Consider the following 21232-nt stretch of genomic DNA (forward strand, 5'->3'; position numbering starts at 1 on the left):
CTCCTGAAAAAGGGAGAAAATACCACATTGGTATGGGTTGAAGGGAAAATTATTCGGTGTCGGCTGCATCTTTTTGGGTCTGTCCCACCTCCATCACTTCTCAGGCAGGGGCCACCAGCTTGGGGATCCCTGGGGACACAGACACGGAGAACGAAGGGTGAAGAGACGAAGGGAATCCCCATGGGGAGCAGGAGGATATGGGTATGTCAGGAGCAGAAGGAAAGTTTCAGCTGCTCCAAGTACACACTGGGACGACACACAAGCACCCATCGCAGGGAATCCCAAGCGATTTGGGTCACCCATGGGGCGGGATGGCCACCAAAGCATTGCACTAGAGAGGGCACTAATTAATACAGGAGCTGGCACACGCTCAGCCGTGTGACTGTGCCCAGCAGAGGGTAGCATTGCCCAAACACCCCGGCCTGTCTCGGTGTTTTCCCCAAATTTACACCTCCCCACCCGGCTGAGCTCCCCCAGGCTCCAAACCCGCGTGGAAGTGGGAGCCCCAGGGGAAACCTCCCGTGCTCATAAATGATGAGCGGTCTGGAAAATCCCTTTCCAAAGTGGGATTTTAAGGACTCTGTGAAAGGGCACGGCACATTTTAAGCAGTTAGGCGCACATTCACATCTGTTTACGAGTCGATGCAATATTTAGTCGTGCCACGCCTCATTTTCAGCCGCCTCATTTGGTGACCAAGGGTTTGAGCCGCCCCCCAAAACACCCGTGGGTCCGCACCTGCCTCTTTGCTTCCCAACTTGGAGGAGAAATCCACTTTTTTTTCTTTTTTTTTTTTTTTTTTTGCGCTTTACCTATTTGCAAGACATTAGCCAGAAACCTACCCGCGGGTTTAGCGCATATTTCTGCCTTGTCACCGGGGGCGCATCCTGCCCCTCGCCCCCGCTGCGGGGTGGGCAAGGGGCTGGGGGTCACTTTTGGCCCCCACGGGGCGGCTGCGCTCACGGTGGGCACCGCAAACCCCGCGCAAAACCCGCGCATCCCCCGCGCAATCCCCGCGCAACCCCCGCGCAATCCCCGCGCATCCCCCGCGCAGCTCCGGACCACCCCGCCCGGCCGCCTGAGGTGTGGCTTTTAATTTTTATTTTTTTTCCCTGCTTTCCCCTTTTTTTTTTTTTTTTTTTATCTCTTTGCTTTCCCTCCCCTCCCGTTTGACGTGCGCGGTTTTGGTGCAATGCGAATTATCTCCAGTCATTCAGTCAGGAGGGGCAGCGCCAGGCAGCAGAGCAGCGGCGGGGCTGCCTCCTCCTCCTCCTCCTCTTCTTCCTCCCCCTCTTCTTCTTCCTCCTCCTCCTCCTCCCATTTCCATAACAACCGCGCACAGCCGCACCGCGCCCGGGAGGCTCGGAGCATCCAACGGGGCCCCCGCACGCCCTGCTTGGGGACAGCGGGGGGGGGTAGGGAGGGGGGGAAAAAATCAGTGACCTCCCTCCAAAAAAGAAAAAAAAAAGAAAAAAAAAAAAAAAAAAAGGGGACTTTTCCTCCCGGAGTGGGGGGACCAAAGTGTCCCTGAGGGTGCTGAAGGAGGTGGGGGGGACACGGGGCAGCCCCGGGGGTGGCACGGGGAGGGGCGAGGGGTGGGGGGGAGGACGAGGGGAAAGGGGGGGGGGGGGGGGGCAGAGAAAGTTGGGAGGAAATAGCCCAGGAAAAGTGGCACGCGTGGAGCCCGCCGGAGCGCGGAGGAAATAAAAGCGGCGGCGGGCAGGAAGTGTGAGGAGGAGGAGGAGGAGGAGGAAGGGGAGAAGGAGGAGGAGAAGAAGGAGGAGGAGGAGGAGGAGGAGGAAGAGCCGGCAGAGGCAGCAGCAGCAGCCGCTGCTTTCTCAGAAGAGAAAGCAAAAGCCGCAGGCGGCTCGGTGCCGCCCGGCATCCGCGGGGCTGCGCGGGGCTGCGCGGAGCGGCCATGGCCCGGGAGAACGGGGACGGCGGCGGCTCCTGGAAGAAGCAGGCGGAGGACATCAAGAAGATCTTCGAGTTCAAGGAGACGCTGGGGACGTAGGTGGCGGGGAGCGGAGCGGGGCGGGAGGCGCCGTCCCTGCGCTGCGCGGGATTTGCGCGGGGGAGATTTGCGCGGGGGCTGCCGCGGGGGTCGCTCCGAGCATCCCGCCCGGCACCGAGCCGGGGAGGTTTGGGAATCCCGGGACAAACGGCACCGGGGGGGTTGGTAGGAGGTGAGGGATGAGGATGGCTGCGGGGCAGGAGGCTGGGCTACCCCCCCAAAAAAATTAAATAATAATAAAAAAAAAAGAACAACAAAAAGAGAAAAGAAAGAAAAAAAAGAGAAAAAGAAAAGAATAAGAGAAATGAAAAAGGGAAAAGAAGAAGAAAAAAGAAAAAGGAAAAATGAAAAAGAAAGAAAAAAGAAAAATAAGAAAAAAAAGAAAAGGGAAAAAGATAAAAAGAAAAAGGAAAAAGAAAAAAGAAAGGAAAAAAAGAAAAAATAAAGAAAAAAATAAAGAAAAAAAAGACACCCCCCCCCGGTTTAAAATGTTAATAGGATAGGGAGGTGGGGAAAGGCTTTTTCTTGACCGTGCCACTGTAAATAAATGCGGTCTGACTTGCATGCTGTCCCCTAAAGCTGATGGCTGCATCCATTCGTGGACAGACGAGCAGAAATAATCGGAGTGGATTGGATGTGCTTTAGCTACGATGCTTAACTGTTGTTGGGCTTTATTTCTGTTATTTATAGTGGCGGGGCATAAAGATTAGTAAAACGTTAGAGTTTTTTTTTTTCTTTTTTTTTTTTTCGGAAGGCTCAGAATAAACATGCGCAGATGGTGGAAGGGAGCAGGGTGCAGGCTGATGCTTTTTTGGCTGAGCGGGGAGTTTTATTTCTGTTGAGAGAAATTTTCGCTCGTCGGATGTTGTAGAGGCAGAGAGCCGCGGTTGCTGGGGAAGGGCAGGGTGCGGGCTGCCGTGTGGGTGGGCGAGGACGTGAATGCTGGGTTGTATGGGATGGGTGCTTTGTCGCCATGTCCCCCCTGGTGTAAATTCAACTTCTAGCACATCTCTAAGTAAAGCATTGCCGAGCCCAAGCAGCGCGTTTTGCGCTCCGCGTGCCACTTCCAAAACACGGCTGAACAAGTTTCGGCCGTAATATTTCAGTTTCTTTCTGCTTCCAAGGGAGGGCTCTCTACAAACAGAGTATTTCTGCTTCTGCTGATTTCCTACACACCAAGTGCGAGTGAGAAGTGGGCTGGGTGCTTGATGTGGAGGGGGGGGGTCACGCACCCGTGTGTGGATGAGCACGGTGTGGAAACACCGCCCAGCTGGTGACATTTGTGTCTGCCCAGGGCTCTGAAGATGCAGGGTGAGAGACATGTCCCTGCCTTTCACCTTCAGCACCTTCCTGAGCTAAAGGGTGTAGGGGAGGCAAGTCCTAATGCCAGGAGATTCGTGGGAGCAGCAGGACACCTTGCTGTGGTTCCCATCACACAGCCCCATGTTATCTTCCCACTTGTGGTGTATGAAGCATCTGTGAGGGTTAACTTGCACCATTAGAGAGGTCCAGAGAGAATTAATGCTGTGGACTTGGTGGGTATCCCACTGGAGTTGACAGGATCAGGTGTAGGTCCCAAGGTAGGTAGAGTTGGGCAGAGTTCATCGCTGCGCACATTGGGATGGCTGCTGCAAATGAAATCCACTCACCATGACCATTTAGTGCCTCGCACTCTTAATCATCATCGTAGCAAGGCCTTCGTGATGAGAGGGCAAGCTGTAAGGCTTTAAAACTTGACCTAACAGTCAGCATAGAAACTTTCAGAAAATTAAAATAACTGCATCACAACCCTGTACCTGTCTAAAGGAAGCAGATCTGTCCCTTTTCCCATTCACAGGGACATTATTTCTGGGTGTAGGTGCATTTACCAGCCTACACCTCAGTCGCCTTCTGGCTGTGTGTTCCTGGGTCACCGAGGGCAGACCAGGCAGATAAGGAGACATGGATGTGAGTTTTGGATCTGCTGTGAAACTTGTCAGAAATCGAGGCCATTACTGTGTAAATCATTAAAGGATTTCTTCAGCTCCCACTGAGGCCAACAAAGGTCTGTTCACTGACCCCAGCAGCAGATACAGGGGAGCTCGAACCCTAGGACACATTCAGAGCTACTGATAGGAAAAAAAAAAAAAAAAGAGGAATTAAGCAAAAGTCTGAATACCTTTAGAGCATCTGGACCAAAAAGCTTTCTTCTAGCTTTATTTAGGAGCAGGGATAAAATCTGCTTTGATCCCTCCTGCAGTGTAATGCTGAACTGTGTTGGACATGCATCAGTCGATCTCATCAGTTAATAGATTTTTCTCTAGCATGGCTGGGGCTTGGAGTGAAAAACCTGGAGTCTTGGCTGAGGTGTGCTGGATTAGGGTTGTGGCTGTGTTTTGCATTGCCCTGCCACCTTCCCTCTCAGCACCTTTAGCAGAAAAGCAGCCCTTTTTCCTCTAGTCTCTGCAGCTGTCTTAACTCACTGTGATCAGCTACAGTAAAATAAGCCCCAAACTCCTAAGTCAGGGAAAAAAAAAGTCAAAGAGAAACTTTAAAAACATGTTACGTCAAGTGCATGGATTTGTGAATGTTTAATCTGTGTGTGTACTCTATTAATGATTTGCTCTCTGAAAGGAATCTTTCATTTGAATAAAAGGGTTTTACCAGATCTCTAGCATGTGGAGAGATGAAATTGCTGGAATTATTAAAAAGATCGTAACTCAGTTAATCATGATACCATTTGTGCTTCAAGGAACCTCTGATGAGTACCCAGCTCTCTTCCAGAGCAGCATTACAGCGGGAATTAATTATTTACATGTCCCTGTAAGTCATGTCCAGCCATATTGATAATGAAATAAGCATCCTGAATTGGACATCACCTCCAGAAGTAGGAAAGTGGCTTTTTACACCCGAAGAAATGCTTCCTTCGGTGGCTGAGGTCCCTGCTGTTTGCTCTGCTCGGTGCTGGTGGCAGTAGGGTTTCCTAAAGGATTTCTCAGCGATGCATCTGGTTCAGGTGGTACTGAACCCCAGGAATGGCTGCAGCCTCCCACAGGCACAATTTTTGCTTTATTTTCCATCACAAAGAGAATTTTGCTTTTACATCTCAGCTTCCCTGGTGACTGTGGAAGTGGGAAGAGGGATGGAGGAAAGGATTTAAGGCAGACATCGGGGAAGGGCCATGCAAGCAGAGGTGGAAGGAAAAAGGGGAAGGATGCAGAAAAATGAAGGGGGGTGGGGTGGGAAAGTTGAGAAACCAAAGATGTGAGACTCTTTTTGTTCTGTATTTGCACAGTCCCTAAGCATGTGCAATCTTAGGTTTGTGATTGCAATCTCTTGGGTATCAGGGTGTCAACAAACTATTTTGGTCATATTACTCACGAAAATGTAACAAAAGAAACATGGGCAATACGCTGATAAAATGTGGTTCAGTTCCGTGGTCCTTACATACAATTCCTCTTAGCCTCCGAACTTGGGCTTTCTGTTTTGTGTTTGAGTTTTGTGGCCATGGGAGCTGTGGTCCTGATTCATCCACGTATAACTACGGCAGCACAGCAGTGATTCGTGCTCTGCATTAGCAGCTTCGGTGCAGGAAACTGGACCCAGTCACTCCTGAGAATTGAAACTGAGGTTACAGATCCTGAAAAAGTAGCTAGGAAGGAATACACAAAGCAAATCAAGGATAAAATAAAATCATAGCGGCGGGCCAGGTGCTCAGCGGTTGCAAATTTGAGTCTCTTCCAAGTTGAAACAGGTAAGCTTGAGGAAAGAAGAGGATCTGATTAGCTGCTTATCTTCTTAAATTTCCACAAATTTGCCTATTCTAGCTCTGCTCAATTCACAAGCCTGCCTGGAGAGGGGGATTTCTGCCCCTGGGAGATGTGAAGTTTCACAATAGCAGGAAAATCTGATGAGTGGTCACTGAAATACCATTTTCTCTCCACGTTTAACTGATATTATATCTAAAGCATTTTAAAACTAAGATTTTTATGTTTTGAGAAGTAATGTTATGCAATGCTATCCGCCAGCTGAACAGAGGAAAGCCTCTGATCATTCAGTCCATCTAATCGGATCAGGCTGGCATTTCTAAGATATCTGTCATTAGGCCTTATTGACATTCGAGTTATGATGAAGTTATCTTATTTAGGAAGGCTCAGGCTTAGTAGCTGTGGAAATATTTGTGTTGTCTGTAAAACTGCCACAGTAGATTCCTTACAGCTTAGTAATGATAACGTAGGTAGTTGCAAGGCTGTAGCCACAATATAATAGTAGCCGGGTGGGAAGACAAGTGCACTGCAACGATGTCTCCAGTTCTTTTCTAAAATATAGTACAGAGGAAACTATAGGTGGTTCTGTTTTTCTTAGAGGTTCTGTCATAATTTTTGGTTCCTCAATGTCCTGGGTCTATTCCATAGTCTTACATCACCCGCTGGGCTCCTGGTGCTCTGCACGACTCTTTTATGCACCTGTAGGGTGCTAGTTCTCAATGTGAGATGCAGTCACCCGCAGCCTTGCCCTCACATCTGTTTTCCTTTGTTTTCCTTCTCACACACATGCACAGGCATTGTCACAAACTCTTGTGCTCCGCCTTTTGTATTTTTATCCTCTCATGTCCTTCGTCATGTCCCCCCAAGTCTCACGCTGACACCCAGTCTTGTCCTGAGCAACTCTGTCCCATGTTCCCTTCTGCTCTTGGCTGCTCAGACCCTCACGGGGGACAAGGCTGATGGAGGTGAGGTTGTCACTAACTGTCATTAACAGGCCAAGCATTCAGCCTTGTCTGCCACTGGGGAGTGCCAGAAGAAGAGTGCAAGAATGTGCTTGTGGTAAGGATGGGTCCCAGTAGAGGTTCTCCAGGTGTTTGAGATGCTGTGAAGAGAGGAGGTGCTGGGAGGTTCCATTAGGTTCAACATCTGGTTGCCTCTGTTCAAAGACCTTCCCTTCTCATCAGTTAGGTGCCCAAACCACCAGTTATTGTAATCAACCACTTGTCATATTCAATACAACAAACCATACTGGCTAGCTCATTAACTTCAGGCATCGTGTGAGTTACCCAGTTGTTTTTCCCTTCTGATTTTGGAGATTCTCAAGACTTAAGGAAATATCTTTACTGATATTCTTGAAAATCTTGATATTTGGGCTTTTTCCATCTGTGAAGACTGAAGAGTGTCTGCTTTCCATGTTTGTGCTCAAATTACGAGTAATTTCTGCATCTCTCTTATGGCACCCTGGTGAGGCAGCAGTGACTCTGTCAGACTGTTTCATCCACTTCTCTGTTCAATATTTGTCTGTTTTTTAATTAAATTAAGGAAACATTTCACAGTGAAAAATACCTTAAAAAGAGAAAATACAAGGTTCCAAAGGGCTGAGGTTAAGGCTTGTGTTTCCAGTAGGAAGGCTGATCAACCACTGGGACAAATTATGAAGGCAAGTGGTTCTTGTCTGCTCCAGGAGTTGATGGTAGAAGTCCTTTTGCCATCTGAAAGCTCTCAGGCTTTATGCAGGAATCACCAGACAAGAGCCTCTTGCCTGTGGGTACAGGGGAGGACATTTCATGGTCTTTTTGACCTTAAAATCTGTGACTCTCGGAAGCTTACCATCAAAACCATGGGGGTTAGGGATAATTAGAGGTGTGTGGTACCCCCAGCACCTCTCCAGCATCTCTGGGAGGAGGAGAAAAAGCTGAGATCCAGATATAGATAAGAATGTTTAACTGAATGCTGTGAAACAACTAAGATATTTTGGTTTGTAAAGAATGTAGAGAAACCAGAAAAATACTGAGATGACTCCTTTAGGGTGACATATTTGTTTTAAACTAAGGAATCCTCACTGCTATCATGTGATGTAGTTTTACTATCCAGTGTTCCTGCAGGCTTAAAAATTACTTGTCCCAGTATTTGCAGTGTGAATTGTAGTATCTTATGATGTAGATTGTTGGTCTCCCTTGAAGCGTTACAGAAAATAGCAGGTTTGAGCGTTCAGCTGGAATTGAAATGGGAAAAAAAAGGAAAGCAAGATGGCCAACTGATTTAAAGGCTGAGCGAGAGGACTGGGAAAAAGTCTGCAGCCCCTGGTGATTTTCACAGCTCTCCAAGTGTGCTTCGCGGGTGCGTTTTAGACACTGCTTATTTGGAGCAACGAGGTAACATAAAGGTCAATTTTCTTTCGCTAACTAAAAATAAGATTCCAAAATTCTCAACAGCCAGAGGCTTTCAGGAAAATACGTCATTTTGAGAGCACCCAGTTTGCTGCATTGCTATTTGGGCTGGGATGGAGTGCTTGAGAGGGATTGGAGGCCTGGTGGAGTGTGTGGAGCTGAACCCAGCTCTTCGGAGTCCCCTAGTAATCCTTGAACCAAAAGTCTATTCTTCCCATCACAGTCACAACACGGTGGGTGTGAGAGCCTTCTTCTCCACAGCTCCTGCCATCTGGAGAAGCCTGTCTGCTTCCTTCACCCTCCATCTGCTTTCACATAGGAGCTGAAATATCTCCTTATCCATTTTTTCCTTCCTTTTTCCTTCTTTTTCTCTCCTCCTCTGTGACTGACCTCAATTATTTCTGCTGCCCCTTGCACATGATTCTGTGTACTATGTGCAGAATATTGGTTGGAGTTATTTAATCCTTTCACGCATCCAAAGGTGCAATTTATATTGAATAAAGTTGTATTGTTTTGGCTTGCCTGACAATGACAAGCATTTATAATAGGATTCTGAATTTATTGCCAGTAATGGTATTCACTTAACTGGTGAGTCACAGTTTATGTTCATGATTACTTAATAGGACCTAATTTTCTAGCCATTTTAGATAGCATGAAAACAAGTTGGAACTGAAAAGGTGCTGTTAGTAAACAGGTAATGAGTGAAAGGAGGGAGAAAAAGTTCCTTGGGGCATCAATCTGTCATTTTTCGTTGGAATTCAAGCCACCTTGTATTGCAGTGGTTTTCTGTAAATAATAATTAACAACAATAACAATAATTTGCAAACTTGTGTGTGTGTGATTGGTCTGTTCTGGAATGACAAATAGCTCAGCAATCAGAATATTTCTCTTTTATAGAAATCATACTGTTCCTTAAACCTTTCTGTCAAATCTTAGCACTGATATGCTTTTGTGTTCTCTGACTTGGCGGTTCCTGTAATTTTCCTCTGAATGTTGTGTCAATCACTTTTAAAAAGAAAACCACAAATAACAGATTGTTAATAAACTTTTCAAGGCCCTTCACTGCTGTTTTTATGTTGAAAGCTGTGTATTGAGTCTTGTGCCAGAATTACTCACCAAACAGATTGTATGAGGTTAAATTAAAATAATATTTTTTAGCAGATTTTTTTGGCTGAATTAAAATGCTGATTTTTTTCCTAATTAATTAATTAATTAATTTAACACTGGCTGTGCTAAGAGAAAGCTAATGGGAATCTCTCTTGGATTTGCTCTGTGCTCTGTGTGCAGAACAGCTGAGCACAGGGCTGGAGATCCTCTGTAACAATAGTTCACTGATTTTGCTTGCTCTTTTCCTGGGCAATTTCATATGCTAGATTTAAAAACACCAAATGCTTTGGACAAGAGGACTACATAACCACAAAGATAGTTCCTAAAATACCTTTTTCAAGGGTCGAAAGGGGAAGAGGCGAGTGAGAGAAAACATGCTGGCTCAGCTGTATTGAGGATTTATTTTGATTTTTGTTTGGATGTTCATACCTTACAAAACTGAGCTAAATTAAACAGTTTCAGTCTTGTTCTGGTTTCCAGGAAGGACCAAAGGGAGGTTCTTTTAACAATGCAAATAAAGGCGACCATTTACCACTGGCAGCAGCAGGGCAAGGCATGTCTCCCCCAGACCCTTTGCATGTGCACACCTTCTGCTAGCCATGCATTCTGCTCCTAATGCTCTCCCTGATTTAGGCTGACTATTTGAAGGTGGGTCTTTCAAGCCTAAGTGACAGAAATTTGGGGCTTAGATCAGATGCTCACGTTTCAGAGTACAAGACCTAGAAGCTTCATCTGTAGCTGTTGGGAGTGGAGCAAGGTCAGCTATGGAAAGTCTGATGTCTGAGAGCCTTTAACCTCTGTGTTTCTGTTGGTGAGGGTCAATGTGTCAGTTCAGACTTCACATGTAAGAAGAATTACAACCCCCGATCATCAGCAGTGGGGTGTGAAGGTTTGCAGATCCTCCCAGGAGCTTCAAAACAAGGGCTGGATATTAGGAAGAACTTGTTTTCTGAAAGGGTTGTTAGGCATTGGAATAGGCTGCCCAGGGAAGTGGTTGAGTCACCATCCCTGGAGGTCTTTAAAAGACGTTTAGATGTAAAGCTTAGTGATATGGTTTAGTGGAGGACTTGTTAGTGTTAGGTCAGAGGTTGGACTAGGTGATCTTGGAGGTCTCTTCCAACCTAGATGATTCTGTGATTCTGTTTCTTAGGCATGACCATCCTTAAGATGATGATCCAGTATCATTCAGTGCTGCAGAGTGGTTCTGTGACGTTGACGTATTTTAGCTGAGCAGCGTGTTTAAAACCTCCCCGCAGACCTGAGGCATGGGCATTTGAGGAATGTGGTTGCCCATCTCCCATCAGCTACATCAAGGTTGCAGAAATGCCTGGGTTTTTGTGGGTAGTGCAACATGAACTCACGTAGCCACTCACGCTTGGTTTGAAAGATTTGCGAAATGTGAAAAGCCAGTGTGTTTTTTAGGTTTGGACACTCGCAAGTGAAATATGAAGGGTGTAAAATAATTTTGGTATGTTTTTTTTAAAATTTATTTCTATGACTTTTGTTGGCCTCAATGGAGACCAGGCTCCCTTGTGCTAGGAATACTACAAGCAGCAGAATGAAAGACAGCTCCTACCCAGAAGAACTTGAAATCTAAATAAATAAGACAAAAAGCTAACACGTCTTTGTTGAAGAAGAGGCAGCGTGTCAGTTGTAAAAGGCAGAGCTGCGCCTGCATCTTAACTCCAGCTTTATGCAACGGGCCGTCTTGCTTCTTTCAGCTTCTGTCAGCAGCAGCTTCTTCAGAATGTATTTATTTCTTTGTGAGTCACCCAGGGGCATCACAAATAATTAGTTTTTACTAGTTAAGGTTTGTAGAAGGCTTTGAAGATGCAGAGTGCTGTGCCTATGCTGTAGGTAACAGCAAGGGCGTGTTATTGCCGTGTTGTGTCACAGATGCTCAGAGGGACTGAGGTTTCCCAGAGCTATAAAGCGTTGGAGAAGGCAAGGCAATGGGGGATTGGGGCAATGTGGGATTGCTTCAATGTCCATGGTGGTCTCTGGTGGTGGCATTTCCCAAGGGTTTCTTTGCATCATTGACCTTTTTCCAGCATTTTTTTGCCACTTCTATGCAGCATAACGCAATGCAGAGCCAAGCACCAAAACCAGACTCACTATCTATGTTCCTACCATTCCCTCCATTCTGGGCAAGGGCTCAAAAGAGGGAAACTTTTTGATGAAAAGCTGCTGAAAAAGCTAAACAAAATAGTAATCCCCCAAAATGACCTAGAGGGAGGCTGGGTGGGGAGGGAAGAGTCCTTGGAGAACATGCAGCCACGTGGGAATCTCCTCAGGGAAGGCAGAGCTCGTAATCAAATTCATCCATGGTTGAGAGAGCCTGTCGGAGCATCCCTGAATGATCCTTCACTATTCCTTGGAGCTGGCTTGGAGATTTCCTTCCACTGTTCACTCTCATCTTCTGCTGCCTCTCAGCTTAAGCAAATTACTACAATATACCTATCTACGAAGCCTGCAGTGTTTTGGAAATTTCAGGCACCGCAGAGTGCTTGGTGTGTGCTGTCAATGGCAGAAGATACTGGGAACATGTTAAACTTGTTTTGTGCTCCCTCCTTATTTTTTTACAGAGTACTTGAACAAATTCAAAGGCTTCATCTTTTACTTGAGGACATTTTGAAGGTGGGGCATGAGATATCTAAAAGACTATCTAAAGCTCTGGGATCATCATGAGCCTCACACCTCTGCCTTAATGGGATTTCCTGCCGTAGGGGTGTAGTTAATTTGTTCAAGAGACAGAGTATTTTTGAGGGGAAAATCTGACACCATTGAGTTTCTCCTTGGGCTGATGATTGCCACAAAAACACCACTCCCTCTGAGTCCAAGCCACAGTGTTTTGATATACCTTCTCTAGCGTAATTACATAGCAACCTGAATATTGCAAAGCAAACAAGCTCTCCTTCCCAACACAAAATCCTCCCAAGCTTTAACACCCAACAAAACAAATGCACAAACCCATCTACTAGAGGGCTGCTGCATATGCACGTCCTTCTGTAGGGAGAGAACAGGGAAGTAAATAACATGTGACACCTTAGCTGAGTTGCTCAATGCACCATGGGAAGATGCAAAAACACGGATGTAAAAACACATATGGGGCAGAAAAATGGTCTGGCTCCTGTTGGCCATATTACCCAGGTACTGGGGCATAAGAGGGATAAATTAGAACAAGGGAAATGTATCGTGTCCAAGGCTTGATTTATATAAATTATGGTTTTTTTTGGGAAGCTGGATGGTGTATATTTAGAAGGGATAGGATGCACCAAGAAATGAGATTTAAAAAAAAAAACCAGCAGGGTTTTCAAAAGCATGCACACACAGGACATAGAGGTACTGCAGGCTGAAGGGAGGCTTCTGCTCTTGGGTATGTTCGGGTGTTTCTGAAGTAATTTTAAACTGCCTAATTTTCCTGGCAGAAGCTGTGTAAGTGTAATTTATGTTACAGACATAAATCCTATGCTCTTAAGAGAGAGACCCTGAAAAAAATCTCTCAGAGCTTTATGGGCAAGTCCATTGAATACGGTTTCTATTGTGATGAATCTTGTATTTTTAATGGAAAGAAAATCAATTGATTCTAGGATTCCTGAGTGACAGCTGAGATGGTTTGTACCTAGAGAGCAACCTGGTGCCCTTCTGACACTACTGAAGGAGAATATAAAGAATATCAAAGCTGAGCACTTGCTCATTCTGCAGGTGAGTGGAGCTACACTGGGGGGAACATCAAAAGGGAGAGGTTTGGGGCAAAGAATAACAATGAGAGTTCAGCTATGGATCAAAGCCAAGAAAGAGATGTCTAAAATGGGGTGGGGTTTAGCCTAATTGACTTCCACAGACAGCTAACCCCCCTATGCTTGTTCATGAGACAACCAACTGCAAAAATTCGTAGACACAGGTTCTTTGGGCAGGATTGCTCATATCTGGCACCAGGCAACTCTCTGTCATTTTCAGTTAAGGGCCACTGGAATTACCAGCAGCCTCAGTGCCTGTGTTTGCTCTGCTGTGAAGCTGTAACATCTTTACATAGCATTGCCACATAGCTATGAAGAAGGTGTAGGAGTCCTTCATATATATATAGCTATATGTAGTGGTATATATATACATTAAAACATTATTTATATGGTGATATATAGTGATATATAGTGCTATATACTGATATATAGTGCTAATTTCTTACTGCACAGCATGTTGTTTGGCTTCATTAATAAATTCACAGAGAACGACCTGTGCCATTTTGTGAAAACTGTTTAAGAGCACCATGGAGCACAGTTAATATATTCTGTAGTCTGAATTTCACTTCTTGCTGGGGTTACATTTAGGTGAAGGCAGGAGATTCATGACTGCTTGTATCACCTAAGCTTCATTATTCCTGGTAGTGTCTCACCCACAATTCAGTATGAGAATGTTTGCAGAGATGAGGTGATTTTTGTCCTTGGCTGCAAACAGACTTTAGCTGGTTTCTAAATGCCTTTGCTTATGGCATGACTTCTTGACAGATGTTTTTGTGATGCCTTATTTTGTTCTTCCATCTACTGAGATGAGACTTAAGTTCCACCAATGGCTCTGTGTTTCTGTTGTTGTTCACTAGAGGGTTGCTTTCAGGGATGAAAGGGGGAAAACAGCTTCTTCCCATGCTGTTCTCTTCGTCAGGACTTGGTAGTGCTGCCACAGCTGCTCAAATATGCAGTGTTTGACCTTGCTCAGTTTGTGACCAGAGACGATGAAAAGCTCTCAGGGGTGGGAGGTCTTGGCTCTTTGATGCCCAAGGTCCCCTGTGGCCCTCTGACTTTGTTTCTGGGACTCCTCTGATAGGTGTCTCTTAAATGTTGGAATTAAAATGCTCGCTTTGCCCCACATTTAAACAGGAACTGAGTGGTGCTCCCTTGTTCATTTATCTAATGGGACCGAACACAGCCGGGACAGAAGTGTGCAAGGTCCTTCCCTGGTGCCACGGCTGCATCCTGCAGGTGTGCAGAGCCAGGAAGCACAGCTGGAAGCCAGCACAGCTTCTTCCCGTGGGTCGGCCGAGGGCTAGATTTGTTTGGGTAGCACACCCTTCACGTGGGGAAGTGAAAGCGGCACGCAGCAGATGGAGTCTGTTTGAGCTCGCTGGGTGCAAACTTGACCTCAAGCGTGTGGAAGGTGAATGAACAAACACGGTGCTTGGTGCTAGCAGGTCTGTCTCCTGGGAGGTGGGCCACTTCTGTGGGTGGGGTGGTTGATGCATCTTCACCGACCGCATTAACTCCTGCTTGCACCACTGCCCGCCAGCTGAAGGCAGCTGCCTGTTGGCCTCTCTTGCATCATGGTCAGGGCTTGCAAGCTCGTGTCGATTAGAAACCCACTGTTATAATGTCATTAGAGAGGCAGGTGCATTAATTTCTGTAACCAGTTCCCTTTTCTGCTATTGTTTAAGCAATACCACTAGGGACGTAACAGTGTCTTGGGTATTCTGGTACTTCAGCTAAAGGTGAAAAATGGAAGAGAGGGAGACTGATAGTAAATATATTATTTAAAAACACAGTTTTGCTTTTGAAAGGTGCCTGTAAAATGTCTTCCTAGAGGTTTCTGTGTGTGTTGGCTTAGTGCTCCGAATAGATCTTCCTGAAGTCAGAGGGTAGCACACAAAAGCACACCAGGTCTGTTTTCCTTCTGATTTCCTCTTAAATCATTTGTAGTGGTGCAAAGTGACTGTAAAATCCTACCTTTGATGTGCACAGCTTGGAGGTTTTCCTCTGGGAGTCCAGAAGGGCCTATATTATTCAGCAGCAAGCTGGAACAGCAGCATTTTATGCTCCTTACGTTCGGGTTTCAAATGGCAATATAAAATTACAAGACTGTGGAGAAACAGGTTGCAATTCCAGGCCGGAATAGGAAGGGGCTGTGCCTGTCCAGCGGGGTGGTTTGCATCTTCTGCCAGCCCAGTTGTTTGCAGGGATGTGCCGTGAATGTGTTTACCGAAGTGATAGAGGTTAAAAATAGCCTTCCAAAAAGGGAGCGGGGGCAAGGGGACAAGTACAAAGTATAAGAAGTTTTACTTCTTTCCATTCCATAGAAGCTATAAATCAGCAAAGAAGTGACATGTGTTGTTCTTTTTTTTCTTTGTCTGGCATCGTTAAAAATCATCAGCCACTGCACTGAAATGGTTTGCAAGAACCACTTCACCAGGAACAATATCTGAGTGAGAACTATAAAAAATTGGTGGATGCCAGGTCGAATTCGTGTGTCAGCAGTTGCTGAATTCAACTTAAGAGCTGTAAATGGAACCAATCATCATTTCTTAATGAGATATATGAGAACAAAGAATCACAATGCTTGAATAATCTGTCACATCTCCGTCAATGCTGCTTAAGCAATTATGCAGTTTGTTCAATGGTTTGACAAGGTAACATGACAAAATCAATTTACAAAGCAGATTAAATATAAATATGCAACACTTTTTTCCAGGAATGTCATTCTCAAAGCCTTAAGTTTTTTATCTTAACGCTCCCTACCCAGTCATCTGCTTTCAGGACTGCTTGGATGAAGTCCTGCATGGCCCACAGTGACATTCACCAGATCATTTTTCACTTATCCATCTCCAGCCTAATGATGCTGTCGTCTGGGCCATGGTAGAAATGAATGATGCATTGCCGCAATATACAGTGTAAGTATGCTTTTCACTCAGTGCTAAAGCTGTATTTTTCCAGGGTCCTTAAGGAAGCCTGGTCCTCAGCCCTTTTTAACACTTAATGTAAATCTTTCTGAATATTTTAAGTGTTTGGCAGCAAATGTAGGAGAAACTTTGTACGAGTTCCCTAGGAACTAAATAACAAGCAGTGTACATTGAAGTGATACAGTCATCTATTTTAATACCAGACCTTTCATCACATTGCAGCAGACAGGGACTGGGACAGTCCCATCCCTGTTCACAGAGATGGGTATCTGCAGAAAACCACAAATAAGAAGAGGTTACAGGGACCATGACAATAAATGCCATCCTTGAGGATGAGGTGGCTGCTGGTGAGTGCTGGCTATGTTTAGGTGCTGTAACAGGGCAGTGCTGGGGAAGCCAGGCTGAGAGAGCATTAAAAAATGAAGAATTGTGGTTTGTAGGACTGTCAGCAGGAATTGAAAAGAATTAGGAAGAATTGAAAAGATTAGGAAGGAGGGAGAAGCCCTGTGAAATCTGAACTTGTTCTGCCCAGTGCCAGGACAAGAGGCAGTGGGCACAAACTGGAACGCAGGAGGATCCCTCTGAACACCTGGAAACATTTCTGCACTGTGGGGGTGACAGGGCAGTGGCACAGGCTGCCCAGAGAGGCTGTGGGGTCTCCTCCTTCGAGATCGTGGACCCACCTGGGCATGGTCCTGGGCACCCTGCTTGGGGTGGCCCTGCTGGAGCAGTGGTGGGACCAGACGGACCCAGAGGTCCCTTCCCACCTCAGCCACCCTGTGACTCTTTGTTTTGCTGCTAAATGGGTGTGCAACAGCAACTGGCTTCTTTCAGCTCATCCGAGTCTCCAGTCTGTACATATTTTTTGGTCTTACATTTTTCTTCCATAAACAAGTCTCCATCCTTCAAATGCACTAGTGCAGCGTGGTGTAATGAAGCTGGCACAGAAAACATTATTTTTTCCTCATGTAAAATGTATGCACCTCTCATCCTCTCCATGGGAAACTCAAGGATAGAAGATTTCTGTTCCCCATACAAATAACTCTGGGATTCCCTAAGTCCATTTGTCTTTTGCATAGTTTACAAAATGCCATTGATATACCTGGCTGCATACCTCATTATGCCTCTAACTTTGATTGTCACTGGGTTCGATGTTGTAAACAACTTTTAGGGAACTGTAAGCACTTTTTATTTCAGGCAAGGTGACAGTGTTCCCAGCAGCCTTTGAAATATACCAGAGGATTGTGTTATGGAGGAGAAGAATATTTTTTAAGTTATCATTACCATATGACTGCTGTTGCTACAATTTCTGAGCAAATCTCAGTTCTTACAAAATCTGTGATACCGAAAACTCGTATGCTTGTATTTTTGCTACATTTATGCATGACATATGGACTTCCAGTATCTGGTTACTCAGTTTCTGCTCAACATCTTGTATTTTCTGATGACTACTGAAGTATCTGAATATGCATGGTATTTCCTTATGTACTATTAGCGTTGCTGCAGCTCCTCAGTCTTTTGTGGCTTGTTGGCTAACCGACAGATACTCATGGCTTCATCAACAAACAGATGTACAGGTCTACTCTTTGTTTTTGTAGCTGCACTTTTGACATATTGTAAATGTCCTTAATTGATTTTGTTCAGGATAATACCATCTGCTGGCATCTGTTTCTGCTGTGGCTCTTGCTAAATACTTGTGTGTATCACGGTCTGTAAGGACAAATTATAGAGTTTCAGCACAGCATTATGTCAGTTTTTCTATTTTTTTTTTTCCCTGAAATAAATGAAAGCAGAGCTTGGACATTGGAAGACCTTAAAGAATCATAGAACCATTAAGGTTGGAAAAGACCTCCAAGATCATCTGGTCTCAACCGTCCCTCTACCACCAATGTTACCCACTAAACAATGTCCCTAAGCACCACATCCAACCTTTCCTTGAACCCCCAGGGATGGTGGTTCCACCACCTTCCTGAGCAACCAGTCTGTTCCAAAAGGTGTTTCAGGCAAGAATTGGGCCCTGTGACCATGTTGGTCTCTCTTAATTAATTGTTGGCATATCTGCAAATGTATCTGAGCTCCCAGACAGAGAGAAAAGCAGCCTTTGAGTTTGTATTTGGCTGCTTTTCATCATAGAGTGGTGTGGAATAAACTTTTAGATCTGCCTGAAGCCTTGACACGAAACTCTGTCTAATAAACAGTCAAGATAAGTCATCTTTAAACATCACTTACCATATCTGCAAGGCTGATGGACTTGTCAGCTTTTAACATAGCTGAGTGTGTTCTGATATGAAGCTTTTGGAGGCAAAAGCAATACTGGACAGGCACTGGATGAGATGTCTGCTGAGGATGCAACTAGGAAAATGCGTGCTGTCTCCTGAGATTCCAGACCAAAGTCCTTCTTGTGTAGCCAACTGTCGTGCTGTGTTTAGCTCTCCATCCTCAGATCAGTCCTTTTTATTAGGTGGCATCAGCACTTATGGTAGATTTTATTACAGCTGCCATGTCCGTGTCTGAACTCTGAAATGCAATAGAAATTTCATTTCTTGGCGCGTTCTGTCTCTGGTCATGACAAGTGCAGGCAAGCGTCAAAAAGTATCCGGGCTGGGATTTATCTGTAGTGGTCTAACTCTGCTCCCAATAAAAATAATGAGAGCTGGCTTTTGATGTCACTGAGACAGCGTTAAACCAATTTTGAGGCCCTTGAGAAGCCCTTCCTCCTCTCTGCACCACTCACGTGTGGCAGTGATGGAGGGGAAGTGGGGTCATGCAGGGAAATGAGAGCCCTTCAAACATCATCAAAGACAGGGAGTTAGGTGTGCTTAGTGTTTCGTTGGAAACTCCTGGAGCTCAGGAGTTTGGCTTTGTAAAGTCATGAGCTGTGGAGGTGATGTGGATTAGTGGTAGAGGCATTGGTGGCATCGAGTGGAAGGACACTAGATAATGATTTAGAAGACTTGGATTTCATTTCTGACTGTGCCACTGGGCTTTTTTATGACCTTGGAAAAGTTGCAGCATCTCTCTGGCCTGGTTTTCCTGTCTGTCAAACAGTCACCAACCTACTTTGGAACTCACTTTGAGATGTAACCGATTAAAGCTTGCTATGCAAAATGTTCAATGTGTGCTGTGCAAGGTGTTGTTTTTGTTATGGCAATGTGGCAGCGATCTCCACCATGGTCTTACGTTATATTTGAGTGTGTTGGGAACTTGGCTGTAATGCTGGTGTTTTGTAGATGATTTTTTTTTGTGGGACATGCTTCTGCAAGAACCTGCTCCCTTTCCTAACAACACCACTGACTCCAAAAGGAGGTGGACACCCCCACCAGTTTCAAAAACACTAGAAATGGGACAACAGAGAGAAACCAACTGAAACACATTTCATTTTCTGAGACTGTTGTAATTTTTCAGTGCATTGGAATTCTAGCAGGGCACAAAGACGTTCCAGAAATGTCTCTTAGCTCCCAAATCCCTCCTGCTGATGGGTTTTGCAGCAGAGGTTTGCTGGCAGATGGACATCAGGGAGATGATTGGAAGCAGCTGTAGAGCTGTGAGGCAATTTTCCCCTCCTGTGAAAGCCAGGTTATAAGTGGGAGAAAAAGAAAATGAGAGTGGTTTTCTCATCATGCTGTCAACAGAGTGGGATTTGCAAAGCAGTGGATGCAGATTTGTATTGCCCTGAAGAGCTCTTCAGTGATAAGACAACGTGGTCTTGTCTTGAAAATAAGTTGGTATCATTACTGATCTGTTAGTTATCAGTTAATTATGTTTTTCAACGTCTAACCGTTTTTGTCCCTCTTGAAAAATCACTTCAATTGCTGAAGTCAATGTGGTGAGTATCCATGGTGACCCTGAAGTTACAAGCTTTCTGAAGCACCTTCAGAGAACAATTAACACAATTGGAGTAATATCTTAATTTCCATGTCTTTGTGGGGAAAACAGTGGTACCTGTGAGATGCAGCAGGAATATAATCATATTTCCAGTCACTGCAGCACTACTGTATTTTTTAAAAAAAAACAAACACACAAAACAAAACACAAACCTTTTTTGTAGGCAGAATACATTCTGTTTTTTCTCTGATTCTGGAAAAAGGTAAAATTAGTACATAAACTGGAAAGCAGGCTTTCATTTAAGCTGTGTGATTTAGAACTGCTAGTGAAGTTTGCTGCTGTAGGGCATTTGGCATTCATCAGAAAAATCTCCAAGTCTAAATAGTTTTATTATGCAAAGCTATATACTTGGAAGGTAAACCGCTGTGTCTTTTTCCATTTTGAAGACCAGTGCCAGTTGATGGATGTCCTGTCGAATTTCTCATAAGGTTGCAGGGGAGGTGAATAGCTGTAGGTCTCACCCTTCAACCTATGGCTGCTATAAGCAAGGGGCCTGGGGGGAAAGGATGCTTAGCTGGGCCATGGGTAGAATAGCCTTGCTCAAGGAGCCATGTGGGTGTTCTCAAACCATGTGTCAAACAAGGACTGTGTTAGCAAACCACTGATGCCTTCCTGGATTAAGGTCCCAATATTTGCATCTTTCCATTCGGATTTTATTAGTATTGCTTTTTATTCTTATGAAATACTTCTACTGCTCCACAGGCAAAGTGTAGTGCCCTTTCACATCAGCGTAGAGATGTTCTTGAAGTGAATTTTTCTTCGTGATGTAAGGTTACAGTTCACTAAAACATTTATTAAGACTTCGCCTTGTTTAGTGCATGATTAATTTGCTTATGAATACTGCCAGGTACACTTACCCCCAAGCACCTGCTGAATCCTATTAGAGACGTGAAGTCAAAGGAACTTCAGCAGTAGCCAAAATATTAAGCACTTAATTGCTTTTCTGATAGGTGATGACTGAAAAGTGACCGAGAGCCTCATGAGTGGTTGTTCTGTACATTTCTTAATAATATAAGCGATCAGGTTTGTAATCCCACTGAGAGCTCATCACAACAGCTGAAAAAGCTGAGTAGGATGGGAACAGTGAACCAGACCTCGCCCTGCAGCAGCTTTGCCTGATCGGGGCAGCCTGAGCCATGAGGATGGTGTTGCAGAAGCAGCCAGAGCTGGTGGGGTTGCAGAAGGGACGTCTTGTCCTCGGTGGCCTTTATCTGCCTGGCACTGAGCTGCAACCAATGTGAATCAGAGCTCTTTTAAGTCATTTTGTAAAACTGCCCTGCAGAAATATCTTGGCAGGGTGAGAGAGGGAAAAATGTATCTAGCATAGCACGCTGTTGATACACCATGAATACTTTTCTTGGTGGCATAGAAACTGCAATAAGGGAACACCAGCCTTTATGAAATGCCCTTTAAAAAGAAAACTCAGTA

General features: G+C 45.0%; 1 protein-coding gene across 5 annotated transcripts in view; it reads left to right on the forward strand.

The window, feature by feature from the left end:
* Nucleotides 1–1647: 1647 nt before the first annotated feature.
* The window catches only part of CAMK1D (calcium/calmodulin dependent protein kinase ID), a 219533-nt gene continuing 199948 nt past the window's right edge, over nt 1648–21232 (forward strand). For 2 of the 5 annotated variants that reach the window (XM_040547406.1, XM_040547415.1), the window contains exon 1: nt 1649–2008. In XM_040547406.1, coding sequence (XP_040403340.1) covers nt 1917–2008 — 92 coding nt within the window. In that variant the 5' untranslated portion in view covers nt 1649–1916. Of the gene's footprint in view, nt 2009–15857; nt 15911–21232 lie in introns of those variants that run through there. The other 3 variants (XM_040547397.1, XM_040547388.1, XM_040547396.1) reach the window with 3 other exon arrangements.

Source organism: Cygnus olor, chromosome 1, assembly GCF_009769625.2.
Source record: "Cygnus olor isolate bCygOlo1 chromosome 1, bCygOlo1.pri.v2, whole genome shotgun sequence".
In the NCBI taxonomy this organism is placed as follows: Eukaryota; Metazoa; Chordata; class Aves; order Anseriformes; family Anatidae; genus Cygnus; species Cygnus olor.